Source organism: Amia ocellicauda, chromosome 1 (genome assembly GCF_036373705.1).
Source record: "Amia ocellicauda isolate fAmiCal2 chromosome 1, fAmiCal2.hap1, whole genome shotgun sequence".
Taxonomy (NCBI): domain Eukaryota; kingdom Metazoa; phylum Chordata; class Actinopteri; order Amiiformes; family Amiidae; genus Amia; species Amia ocellicauda.
This window is the reverse complement of record NC_089850.1, coordinates 14117052-14131413: the sequence shown is the minus strand read 5'-3', so window position 1 is coordinate 14131413 and position 14362 is coordinate 14117052. Positions and strand designations below refer to the sequence as shown.

The window sequence follows — 14362 nt, the reverse complement described above, 5'->3', positions numbered from 1 at the left end:
ATTGGTAGATTTGGGGAAGTTACTCTGTAGGGTGTGTTACATTACGATCCGAAACCGATTGTGACGTAATATACAATAAGAACTTTTAGGATGTGGCACAATCACTCTCAGTCTCTCTCTCACAGAGAAATTACGCAACAGTAGTGTGTTGAACATTGCTGTGAATTAGCTCACATCCGTTTTGTCAATATTTCAATATAATCTACTGTGACTAGAAAACTAGTGGAATGATCTCTTTAATCTCTATTTATCCAACTTTTAGTTTGTAATGTAGACTGTTATCCATCAGTAAAGACACGAATCATTTCCCCCCGTAAATAATAAACAACAGACAAGTGAGAATGTCTGTCGTTTGAAAACAAATATTAAAAAATCTGTTTTTATAACTTACTACTAACATAATTAAATCAAAGTATGTTTCGTTTGTATTCTATTGTAATTACACGGATGTATGTAGTCAATTGCAGCATTGGATATGTTAATATTATTTTTTGGTTAATTTTCAATGGCAATCCTGTTCACCAATGGGGGAAAACATTTAAATAAATAAATAAATAAATAAAAAGTCCACAACCAAGGGATATGAATCTATTAGGGATTAAGCATAAACAGCTTTATAATTTCATATGCACTGATGTTTACAAAGTGTAAACTTTAATTAAGCAATTGCTTAATTACATTTTATTTTCTAAGACAAACGCATGCTGCTTTCAGGATGTTAATTTTGATTTTATCCAACGGAATACTAACAAGATGTAATATTTTCAATTAATGAAGCCAGAATACCAACCTTAAACATTGAAGCCTTTTTCAGAATACACCTCAGCCTTTTCTTTACAACTGAAGTGGGAACTGCAAGAGCCTCTGGCCATGTTTTTTTTTTTTTTAATGTACACATGTGGCATATTTGATTTTTGTTGTTATTCCTGGCCTTATAAGTATTGTTACTTGTGTTGCTCTGCTAATTACATTCTTTATTAAACAAATATGAACACTTTAAAGTATTTTTCCATATTGTGTATTTTATATGCACACTTGTTTTGCTTGTCATTTTCAAGACAGTGATGACAGCTTCTGCCTCCCAAGAATCCATTTGCATTCAGAGCACATACAGCATTTCCCAGCAGGGATGTAAACCTGTTTTGCAAGCTTTCCTTCGCTTGGTTCGCTCTGTAAATCTGCTAGGCAACAGCTGCTCGTCTGTGTTGCTGGGGGAAAGTCCCATCATGTGACTTTGCATCATGGGCTGTGATTGGTTTCTTTTCCAAAGATGTGTTGTTATTATTTTTTTAATCGCTAAGGAAAATAGAGATGCTTATGCTTTTCTGTTAGTCACCTGATCTGCACTGTGTGTGAAACTGACTTCTGAAGGATGGAAAAAAGGCCAAATAAGTCATAGATATAATATTTGTATTTGAAAGATACATAGTGAAACACACACAAGAAATGCATAGAAGGTCCTTAAAATGTTTAAAATCTCAAGCCACTACAGGTTTAATTTGCTAAGAGAATATATCACCAGTGGTTGATGTTTTAAAGCATTATTTAATCTGATCCTGTATTATTGTCTTGCTAAACCTGATTATCAGTTCTGTTTTAAAAGTGTATTTCTAATATTTACTTATTTATTTTTTGTATGTATTTTAAATTTAAAGAATTTTCTTGGAAAACAAGATTTCTAAACCCTGTTGAATGTGTTGTTGAATTTGTGTAGTTAGCAGTAACTACAAAACATGTATAAAACTTGTAAATAGAATCCTGTATAGAAATATACAAACAGTGACATGAACACGTGAGAACAGGAATAGGTCAGTACAAGTCTCTATGTGTAGACAGCCATGCCATGAAAAGGAAATCCACAATTCGGAAAGGGGGGGACATAGTCAGCTATTTGGACATTGGTAGAAGTCAGTGGGGAGTCTTTCAGGCAATGGCTATGCTTACTGGGTTGATCATTCAGTTCCAGAGGAGTCAAAAGACAAATATTAACACATGGTTAACTTTGTTCACATATTTGTTTTCCTCTCAAAGTTTGTATTTCTTGAGAAGAACATTCAGTACTTGAAGGTCAGTTTAATTCATTTACTTAGTGTCTGCATACTTCAGGCTACAGACATAAGGAATTCAAGTGTGGGAGTCTGATTTCATTGCACTTGTGCACTGCATAATCAAATTATCTAGCACAACCAAAGATACACTGCAAGAGAACTGATCTGAAATAATACTTGAGGTAAACGGTTAATGCTCTCGCCAGATTTTTATGTTTTACTGAATTTGCATTAGAAATTCAATTAATGTGAATAATTGTTCATGTGTATACTAGACTTAAATGGTTCTGAGGGGATTTTTCTGAACCACAGAGAAAACACCAGAGACCACTCCTGGGGTCACTTTTCAATTGGTATTTGTGGCAACCTCCTTAATTCAGGCATACTGATTGTACTCTATACAGTCTACAGTCTGGAAAATATCTAGGTCTAAATCAAACTATTTTCATTAAGCAATTCTCAAATATATAATGCACAATAAAACATTGGATAAGGGCCTATTGGTGGTGGTTCACTAGCTTTTGTTTTACTTTTCTTTCGTACGTTTACTAATGTTCTATATTGTTTGGTGAAACAGCATTCACTTTACAAGAATTAACCAAGATCTTTAAAATGACCATTAGCTAAATATGTAACTCAATCCATTATATTAAGTCCAGTGGAAATCCAAGTCTAACCTAATGCAACTCTAATGGAATTCTAAACCCTTAACTGTAGTACACGCCTACCTAAAATAGGGAAGGAAGAAGGAAGGAATAATAGTAAAACTTATATAACAATAGGCTTCCAGTCATCCTGACTTAATAATAATATTAATCCTATTCCCTTTAAAAATAAATAATGAAGTCTATTTTTTTTCCATGAACTATCAGACAGGCCTGTGTCATATGTTTTATATGTTAACTTTTCCAAAGTACTGTAGTTGCAGGTGCTGCACATTCTTTGTTATATTGCTGTATTTTGCACTTTAATGTGTTAATGTTTAACTCACATTTAGAAGAAAGTCATTGGTAATTGGAGTGATCCCCCAACTCTCTGTTAACAAACAGCAGTGCTTCTGAAAATAGGACAAAACAAAATAAAACTGTAGCTGTCTAGAATCATTTTGTTGCAAAACGTGCAGGAGTGCCATGTCAGAAACATTAAGTTCCTGTTTTCTATAATCTAGATCTTCAAATGTATTATTGGTATTGGTTTCCTTACTTTGTTACTGGATCCAGATTGAGTGTTCAAAACTCCATTAGGGGTTAATAAAACTAGAATATAAATATCAGGGGATACTTTGTCTACATGTGACATGTTTGGCAGGATATATTATATGATATGTTTTTGTTTTATGTTTTCTGTGCTTTTGGTAGTATGCAGGTTAATATCAGTGATAGTTTGCTATCATAGTAGTAGTATAATGTAAGTTAGAAGTCGTATGCATCAGAAATAGTTTGTAAAATGAAGCAGGTTAGCAACTATAGTATAGTAGCAGGTAAGTTCATTTTCATGATATTATGTAAGTTAGTATATGTAAGTATTATTATTATTTAAATACAATTTTATTAGTATTAGTATATACTGATGGTACAATGGAAATAGCCCCCAGGAGTAATCAAGCTATTTTTACGTTATAACCCCTTCATAATACGCAAATATCTGCCAAATTAGGAAAAAAAACTACTTAAAATTCAAAGCCAACAAGTTAATTCAGCAATTAAACCCACTTTCAAGCTAAAGGCACCATCTAGCGTCACTTTTCGGGTACTGCAGGTATTACAATAGCAGCGCAGTGCACTCTGGGGGAAATGTGGAGGATTTGATTGTAGTTCATTCATGGACACTGCAGTTGTTTATTCGCAAAACGAGCGATATTTTGCGGACATTTGGAGACGACGCTGGTCGGAGCCGAGTCGCCGGCACGGCAGGACCTCCTGCTCACGCCCGCTTGTTTGAACAGGCTGGGAGCATCTCGGATTTCTTTAAACCATTTTGCATCGTCTTACAGGCCCCAGATCCGCGGATCACAGCAGTGTAGCAGTCCACTGTTGGGCGCCGATCCGCCGGGGAAGCTGTCGCCGATGCGGGGCTGATCGGACTGTCCTTCCCGTGAGGTCTGTGGAAGTCTGCTCCTGACGAGCCGGTGTGCTGCAGCGCCGGGACGATGGCACACTGTGGGATCCCGCCTCGATGGCGAAACTGTCCGAGGAGAGGGCAACCTGTGGCAGGTGGGTAGCTTACGCATCTTCTGAAAGCCGTGCACCCTGGTTGTGTCTCTCACTATAGTGGTCAGAAACCTGCCGGTTAGATTGGGAATCGGTTGCGCACATGAATATAACATTAATATAACATGAATATAATATTAATATAACATTAATGTACACCGGGGCGCGTGTTGCGCTCATTGCGGCTGTGCTGAAGCGCGCGGCGCCAGCGCTGGGGCTCCGTCACGTGTCAAAACAACTCCGACCTGCGCCGTCGTCATCATCATCATCATCATCATCATCATCATCACCATCACCATCACCACCACCATCAGCATCTCCATAGTGCGCCTTTACTGTGCAAGACATGGCAATGCGTTTTATACCATTGAAAGCAAACCGGTTGTCGTCAATGGCATTACGTGCTCATCCGTGAGAAGGTGGGACGCTCTGTACGTGATGCGCTGAACTAGTCCCAGTGCTGCGAACGGCACTTTGTATGTGTCAGTGACTTGCACACGACGTGCAGCCACACACGGCATTAATTAATGGCATAACTCACTTACTAACTTAAGAACTAATGTCAATATACATTTATTTCCACATTTCCACTTATGAAATACGGAAAAAAGTACCATTTCAAACGATTGCCTACAACCAATGAACTCTCTTTATACTATACTACACTTTTTACAATCTGAGAAGTTCCTATCTAAACTTTCTAGTATTTTGTGATGCTCATATGTAGCCAATTAAGTTTGGATAATACAGTAGCTGCATTTTTGTTTTGTAAAGTTGCACTGTACCTTGAAGATGTAGGCTAGTTTTACTATACCGGACTAATGTAAGGTGTCAAGAACCTCACTGGATCTAGAGTCACATCAGACACGTCTGTAGTCGATCCTTCTATAATGCCTGACTGCAGCAGGGCTTGTGGCTCGACCAGCCAACAGCTTGACCTCAGCCAGGAGCTCCAGACAACCTGTGAGGTGTTACAGAGCACATGCCACATGTTAGAAACTTGTGCAGTTTGGTTAAGTCTGATATACTTGTCTGCCTGTTGTCATGCATAAAAAAAGCCTTTTTTCAAATTCTGTTCTGTATTTAACCTTTTGTTTGTTGATGTGTTTGTTTTCATTCTTCCACCAGCTAAATTTCTGCCTATGAAGACGATGCTTGGGCCCAAATATGATGAACTGGTCCCTGAGGAGAACAGATTCCACCCCAGCATGCTGTCTAACTATTTAAAGAGTCTTAAGGTAAGTCCTTCCAGGAAGTTCAATGGAAAGCAAATGCTACTATATGGTGAAGAATGTGTTTAGCCTTATATGCTGTAAACATTTATCTTTCCATAGCCTATTTACTCTAATTTCCAAACCTCAACCCTAGAATTAACATATACCCTTAATCTGACCCTAACCCTAACTTAAACCTCAAATTTTAACCTTACTTACCTTTTCCCTAACACAAATCCTGACACAAATTCAGTTCATTTCAAGTCTAAGGTGATGGGCACACTGTCTTGTCTTTGCAGGTCAAAATGGGATTGCTCATTGATTTAACAAACACATCACGCTTTTATGACCGCAATGAGATCGAGAAAGAAGGCATTAAATACGTGAAGCTGCCGTGTAAAGGGTAAGTCTCCTGTGGGTCTTACAGATCTGCATTGCAAAACTATCCTGCAGCACAGCCTGGTACTGCTGTATAAGACTTGTTGTTTTAATGTTGTCTTGGAAAGCAGATAATTAAATATATTTAGACTAATTGTGTGAATGTTTTCCCCCTAGATATACCGTTCTATTAAGTGGTGGTCTGTATATCATAGTAGTTTGATTCCCTTATTGAGTTGTGATTCCCAGTCATGATATGTCTGATGTACAGAGTTCCACTTGACACAGAGTAGGACAGCAACAAACTGGGCTGGGAAAAAATGAGACTGCTTTAGCTTGTGTGCACCCAAACCCTCGAAACTACTGACCCCGAGAGATGGATTTTACCTCCTTTTATAATGTTTATAATGTAGGCCTATAACTGTCTAATCACTTTAAAAGGGTGACTGCTTATTTCACGAAAACCGTTATATTTAGCCATTAACAGGCATTATTATCCTATCATTAATGTATTGCATTGTTACCTACTCTGGCATCAGGGAAACCATATTATTTGCATAATGTTTAATCTGTTTTTTTTTTAATTGTTTTTTGCAATGTAGCATAAATGGGGCATGCTAATAGTAACTTGAAAATCAAGCTCAGATGTTCACAGGAATACTTTTTTAAATGTACCCATAACTGTGTTAATAAATCTGCCATGGTTCACAACATTGCAGCATTCTGCAAATGAAATCTTACGATTCGTTTTCGGTCTGAACATTTTGAGTTTCTGCTTGATTGGTTCATTTTCCAGATTGTAAACCAGATAATCACGTAAGCCAGGCTTTTCACACTATTTGTCTTCTACCTTGAAGATCTGAAGACACACTGTAATCGTTTCATGTGGCTTTTTTAATTTTCTAACTAGTGCACTGTTTAAAAGCGATGTCAGCTCATATTATACCAGATGTACACCCAAAGAAAGTAGTATTGTTTTCTCAATAGTCATTTTTAAAACGATTCTTCCTGCCTTTTCCACTCCTGTAGGCATGGAGAGTGTCCGACAAAGGAGCACACAGAAACGTTTATCAGGTTCTGTGAACACTTCATGGAGAAGACCCCTACTGAACTCATAGGTAGGAGAGAGTGTTTGATTGGTCGTCGTATTGCTTGTATGAGAAATGTAACGAGATGCCAGTTCCTCATCAATTGCTTAAGAAGCACTACTCCCCAAAAACATGATATTTTTCAGACCTTATTCTCAGTAGTGTGTAAATGTATTAGACAACCTGTTTTCTTGTGTAGTTTTGTTTTGTTTTATAAGAAATTTAGTTTGGATCAAATAGATCTCAAACTATAGGAGATATATGGAATGATATGAAACCAAACCTCTAGAGTAGTCCCTTGATATAGTCTAAATGATTAGATATCAGCCTAAATTATTTTGCTGTCAAATTGCTGCCAAACCTCATTCATCGTCTGTGTTAATTGAGGTTTTGGTAATGACTGATAGATTTAACTCTTGTCCTTGAACTTTAATCATGTGTCTCAAAAACAATTCCCCATGTAATATTGAGATGCTATATAGGTGTTAGTCTACTCTGCCTCATTAAGGATCATTGCCTGGGCCGATTAAAACCATTAAGATAGGGGAGAGTTAATAGCTTTGAGGTCCTGTGACATGACAGGAGTCTATTACTGACTTCATTAAATTTTGTTCTGAGGGCAAAAACAGCTTGGAATTAAAATTATTTGGCCTTTGTATCTCTTAACATCTGTTTCGAAGGTCAGAAGCATTAATGGGCAATGAGAGGTGGTTCATTTTATATTAACATAATCAAAAACCTGCAGGGAATATAAGGCAAATAATAACATAAGTATCAAACATTAAAGGCATAATATATTTTCTTAATATTAGTTAGTTCTTTGAGTTCTGTGCTTTTTCAGGTTGATTTTATTTACTTTATTTTATATGCATTTTATTCTTTCTTCTTATTTTTCTTTCATGGATTATTTTGAAGTGGGCCGGGAAAAACATCCATTGTTGTAAAGGAATATCTGACTTTGTAAATGGGACGGACACTTGGGGGAGCCAGTGAACTTCATTCTGTTATATCTGTATTACTACTACTGGTGAAATGGAAAATTTATGGATATAGGAGGGTGTCTATCTGTGTCCAGGTAGTTCTATCAAAATGAACTGAACAAATGAAAAATCTATTATAAAACAATGATAATTTTAATTCCATTCATAGATTACATTGATTCAATGTGTCTTTTACATTTATAACTTCATGTTTACTAGTTGAGTGAACTAAAGGCGCTGTCAACAATGATGTCTCTGGGGATATGCTGTCTCCCTAGATTTTAAATAATGGCCCAATGGGACTTGCTCAATTAATACTGAATTCATAATGCAGGAAGAGCATGCAGCTGTTACTACCGTCTGATTGATGTGTCGGGTTGTGACAGTGTGGAGCAGGACGTGTGATGTCTGGTTAATTAGTGTCTCACAGCTGCTGAGTTCATGAGAGGCGGGCCCTCATAAATTGGTGGTTTCTCATTGGATGATTAATTCGCTTCTCAAGTCCCGCTTACTGAGTTAACCAATGAGGAGAGATCGACTGGCAAAGTTTAAGTGGGCCAGTGAAAATCATTTCTTTCCCTGGGGATTATATTTTTATTTAATTTAAATTCAATATTACAGTATTTTGAAGTAACGTTTTAGTCTGTAGATCTATCTTTAAGCATCTTGGAAGCCCAAACTTGAGTTACATAATCAAAACCTGGGAAACCCTTGTCTTACAATAAGTAAGTATTCATAGTAACATAAAACCATGTTTTTCAGTAGAGGATAAAATATCTGATTCTATATCTTACCTGAACAAGGAAATCCTTGTGTTAATACAGTTCCTTACACCTACACACTGTTACTCATCATAACAACACTAACTAATACATCAAAGTGATAAAATACATTGTAGGATGGGAGCTGATTATTTGCTTTAATTTTAGCCTTACATTACTGATTTGGCTTCCTGCCGAATGTGTCACGTCTGCAGTGTTCTCAGTCTGAGCACCACTAGAGTTACTGTCAATATGAGGACTATTCCTGCTCAATACATTGTTACTGCACTGGGCAGCTTGTTTGGAGGAATTCAACGAATTGCTTGGTATCCTTGAAACTTACAAACCAATAATAAATTAAACCAACCCAGGAAGAACAGCACCATTAATCCTCACTCCCCAAAATAACCATATAAGCCCTGTGTTTGTGCGGCTTATTCCGTGCGCCTCTCTCACCTCTCTGAAAGGGGCAATGAATCACTGCTGTAAATGTGCTTGGGCACCACTTTACTTGTTCAATTTGGCTTATTACTGTTGTCTGATCGCATCCTTTCAAACAGGCTTTCTGGGTCTTTATGCATTTAACATAATGCAGAGGGACAGTCTTGTTGATGCATTTACAGTGTTTATATTTGTGTATTGGCAGAGTCTGCTAAAAGCTCATGCAAAAGAACACCCCCCCCCTAGAGCTGCCCTGGGATTCTCTGTCAACACTCAACAGACATCACTTGTATCCCTAGAGAGTTCCTCTTATAGCTGAGACTTACTGCCTGTATTGTGAATTGCAGTATTACTCTGCATTGGGGAGAATACCTTTAAAAAAAATATATATAAACACACAAGACAGCTTGAGTCTCAAATGGGCTAACAGTGTAAATGAGACATGATAGTCTCGTGGTCTTTTCCTGGTTAAATAAAAAATACGGCCTCGGTCCTCTCCCTGCTGGCTTTGAACTTCAAATCTGAATTTCTCCGATCTGACATTGCAGCCAGGGTTAATGAAATATAAGGTGAAGGGAGTCATTTTCAAGTCTTGCTGCTGCTGACTAGACCGCAGCACAAAGGAGCTGCAGGGAAGCTCAGACACTTCCAGGTCCCCTACCTAACTATCATGCCTCTTGTAACCCAAGATTTCAAACGCCAACAATTTGGATTTACTTTAGTTATAATGTGAGACACTCTTCCTGGGGTGGATGTCATGCTATGTTTGCCACACTGATATGTATTATATGGTAGCTTTAGAATTTTCTTGTGCCCCATCAGACAGGGCAGTGTGGCCGTCCATCATCAGTGTGATTTGATTTTAATTCGGTGTGAGCTTGCATTTCACAAGATCCAGGAAAATAGCATGGCTAGCTGAGTGTGCCCTTCATCCTGTATAATGCCATGCCCTGACTGACTGCACTTTATTGGGAGTTTTGCTGTGCTGAGCAAATGCTGGGACCCTACAATGCATTTATCTGATTTAATTTCTTCACTAGGTGTCCACTGCACACACGGCTTCAATCGGACGGGATTTCTTATCTGTGCCTACCTGATAGAGAAGATGGACTGGAGGTAAGGCCAGGAGAGAGCAGAAGTACAAAATGTTCATAGGCCTTTGAATTTATCTCCATCCTTTTTCAAAAGCTGAAGAAAAAATGAAACGCTTGATGGCCAAAAAAATAAAGAAATTAAGGGTTTAACAGTAGAACCGCTGAGATTTCGTAGTACATACAACTGCCTCTCCCACAAAATGTGTGGCGCGTTTATAAAACAGAAGTGAGACGAAAATGAAATTGGATAATAATTTATATTTTTACTTATGAACATCACACATAACATTTTCATGGCAGAAACACTGCAGTTACATTGAAAATGTATTTTACTTATTTTTTTCAATAAGCGCACAAAAAAATGAAAAACTAATAAAATATGGCATTTAGTAACCTGGCAGTGTCTTTATTCCGTGTGCCTGTGGGCAGCGCTGGATGAGGGGCATCTTCTCAGTCCTGTATACATGCTGAATTGTTGTGCCAACAGCAGTCTAATAAATACTAACACCAGCCAGACTGTTTCCAGCTCTTCACCTAATACAAAATAATCAGCATACATGATCAAGGTATTGATCCAGAGACCTGGGTTTGTAACGTGATCAATATTGAATTCCAAAGGAAAGGTAGAAACTTGCTGAGCAGATCAGAGGACAGGCAGATGATATCTACAGCTCTGAAAAAAATTAAGAGACCACTCCAAGTTCAGAAATCAATGTTAAGTGGTCTCTTAGTTTTTTCCAGAGCTGTATATCAGGTCCGATTCTTTAATTGTGTATATTTTGTGGCATCTGCTAATAAAATAAATCGTGATAATATACACTACCATTAAAAAGTTTGGGGTCACTTAGAAATGTCCTTGTTTTCCATGAAAACATACATGAAATGAGTTTGAATAGGAAATATAACAAAATGAATAGGAAATAGTGATGAGAAGGCTAGAAATAATTATTTTTAATTGAAATAATAATTGTCCCCTTTCAAACTTTGCTGTAGTCAAAGAATCCTCCATTTGCAGCAATTACAGCCCTTTTGCATTCTAGTTGTCAATTTGTTGAAGTGATCTGAAGAGATTTCACCACATGCTTCCTGAAGCATCTCCCACAAGTTGGATTGGCTTGATGGGCACTTCTTACATTCCAATACGGTCAAGCTGCTCCCACAACAGCTCAATAGGGTTGAGATGCGGTGACTGTGCTGGTCACTCCATTATAGACAGAATACCAGCTGACTGCTTCTTCCCTAAATAGTTCTTGCATAGTTTGGAGCTGTGCTTTGGGTCATTGTGCTGTTGTAGGAGGAAATTGGCACCAAGCTCAAGTGCCGTCCACAGGGTATGGCATGTCTTTGCAAAATGGAGTGATAGCCTTCCTTCTTCAAGATCCCTTTTACCCTGTACAAATCTCCCACTTTACCACCACTAAAGCACCCCCAGACCATCACATTGCCTCCACCATGCTTGACAGATGGCATCAAGCACTCCTCCAGCATTTTTTCATTTGGTCTGCGTCTCACGAATGTTCTTCTTTGTGATCCGAACACCTCAAACTTAGATTAGTCAGTTTAGTCAGTTCAGTTTCTTGGCAGTTTCTTGCAAGCAATAGCCTTCATTTCTCAGAACAAGAATAGACTGAGTTTCAGAAGAAAGTTATTTGTTTCTGGCCATTTTGAGCTTGTAATCGAACCTACAGTTGCTGATGCTCTAGATACTCAACTAGTCTAAAGAAGGCCAGCTTTATTGCTTCTTTAATCAGCCCAACAGTTTTCAGCTGTGCTAACATAATTGCAAAAGGGTTTTCTAATAATCAATTAGCCTTTTAAAATTATAAACTTGGATTAGCAAACACAACGTGCCATTGGAACACAGGACTGATGGTTGCTGATAATGGGCCTCTGTACGCCTGTGTAGATATTCCATTACAAATCAGCCGTTTCCAGCTACAACATTAACAATGTCTGCACTGTATTTCTGATCAATTTGATGTTATTTTAATGGACAAAAAATGTGCTTTTCCTTCGAAAACAAGGACATTTCTAAGTGACCCCAAACTTTTGAACTGTAGTGTATGATGTACAGAACGTCACATGTTTCCGCACCCAACATGATTATAATTCTTTCACAATGACCAATTTCATTATAAAGCCCAGATTGTCGGCTATATTATATTCAGTAGCCTACCGTATAAATGGCAGTTCTGTTGGTTTAAGAAGAAAGTATTAACTTATTAATTTTGATGAGTTTAAAGCTGAAACACCATATAGGTATTTAATTCAAATATTTAGTAACACGTAAGGATGGACATTTGTGAGAATTTCACGTATGTAGAGATATTTACATTTGAATAACAAAACTGCTCCAAAAGCGCCTGTGGCGGTGCTGGTGGTAATTTACTTAAATTTATCTTTACTCTGAATGCTTTATTCAACACTTCCCTAGTTGTTTTTGTTTAATTTTCATAGTTCAGAAAAATGGGTGTTAACTTTGGCAGTGCTTTATTTAAATGGTTTCTTCATTGCAGTGTTTACTATGCGATGTCTCCCACAGACTTCATGCAGCTCCTCAAGCTGAGAGAGACAGTCGAGGATTAGCAGAGATTCCTGTACTGTGCTCTGTCATCCATATCAACCATATTTTGTGCAAGGGAGATGTACTTCGTTCTTGATTTGAGTGAATTCGTGAAGATGATCCATGTTCCCTTGCTCTTCTGACTGTAATGTGCCCTTTCTGAAATGTTTAATATTTAGTCGTGTGGGGAAGATAACCTGAATGGTTTTCTGATCTGAGGCCAGAGCATACAGCGTTTGTGGCCACACGTCGCCGTGGAAGCAGAGAAGCGTCCAATTTGTTGTTTTTCTGGTGTTGTGCAGTGATGTCATGGAAAGGAAGCTGTCAGTGTTAATAATGTCAGCTTTTGTTAAAGTCTTGTTGAACAGGCAAGTGTGAACTCTTCCCAGCTGAGCGACTTATAAATATTTTAGCAGTTCCGGGGGGAGCTTGTGATGCCGGCTAATGCATTTTAAGCAGAGGAGAATCTGCAGATCGCGTCTTGAAAAGGTCATTGGAATTGCAGTTGCGTTGGGCAGCTGTGAAAACTTGCCACAGGCCATGCGGTACGTGTGGATTGGGATGGAGACCACTGGAGTTTGTTGCTCAGCAGTAAATAAGTAATACCACTTTGCTTCTTTGGTTGTGAAAGTGCTGGGAAATTTTCAAAGCATACAGTAGGCCTATATTTTCCATTCGAAAATACTTCAGTGCTGTGAATATCCGATCTGGGCATACTTCAGGTGTGTTCGTTGATATGTGTGCCTTTTGAACGTGCAGCCAGCTGACAAACTTGTTTAGTTTGGTGGAAATAACACCAAACAGTGAGTCTGTCAGAATAGCAAATTATTCCCCAAGCGCTGACCCTTCTGAAAAGCATGTCTGAAAGCACTTAAATGCACAGCTCTTCTAATTGGAAGAGAAAAAAATACCAACTGTGGAATATCTTTGATCAAGGAAATAAAAGAGAAAAAGTAAAAAAATAAAAAAGTTCTCTTCACCCCCCTCCCCCTCCATTAAACGCACATTTCCCAGGCACACATGTGGAAAGATTGGGCTGAACTAATTTCTGCTATCTTGTCTCTCCACCCCTGCCCGCTCCTCACAGCATCGAGGCGGCCGTGGCTGCTTTTGCTCAGGCGAGACCTCCAGGCATTTACAAAGCTGATTACCTCAAGGAGCTGTTCTGCCGGTATGGCGATGCTGAAGACGCACCGCCCGCTCCCACCCTCCCAGACTGGTGCTTCGAGGACGAGGAGGACGACCAGGACGATGAAGGAAATATCATTGGTCAAGATTCCGGGCCCAGCTCCTCGGGGTCATTGCCGGGCAAAAAGAAAAAGGAACGGCTAAAACTGGTGAGCCGGATGTGTTGGTGGTTGTGAGCAGTGACAGTCATGTTACTTCATTTTTGTGGTCAATATTATCTGCAGTGTTACTGTCCTGTGAAAAATGTTTTGTTTTAGTTTTACTTAGTTTGCAGTGTTACTAGGGGTTAAATAAAATCACAATTCATGCTGGTTTAGCTCACTAGTTCAGCTGGTTTAGAAAAGGAATTGACATTTTATATTAAAGCTTTAAAACCCAAGAGTTTCTCCTCTGATCT

At 38.4% G+C, this 14362-nt stretch overlaps 1 protein-coding gene across 1 annotated transcript in view; it reads left to right on the top strand.

Annotated features, from left to right (window-relative positions):
- The first annotated feature begins 3830 nt into the window (after positions 1–3830).
- rngtt (RNA guanylyltransferase and 5'-phosphatase) overlaps positions 3831–14362 on the top strand; it is a 112518-nt gene continuing 101986 nt past the window's right edge. The window contains exons 1-6 of the mRNA XM_066688615.1: positions 3831–4261; positions 5387–5496; positions 5772–5875; positions 6880–6968; positions 10161–10236; positions 13865–14114. Of these exons, the coding sequence (XP_066544712.1) occupies positions 4198–4261; positions 5387–5496; positions 5772–5875; positions 6880–6968; positions 10161–10236; positions 13865–14114 (693 nt within the window). The 5' untranslated portion in view covers positions 3831–4197. The remainder of the gene's footprint in view (positions 4262–5386; positions 5497–5771; positions 5876–6879; positions 6969–10160; positions 10237–13864; positions 14115–14362) is intronic.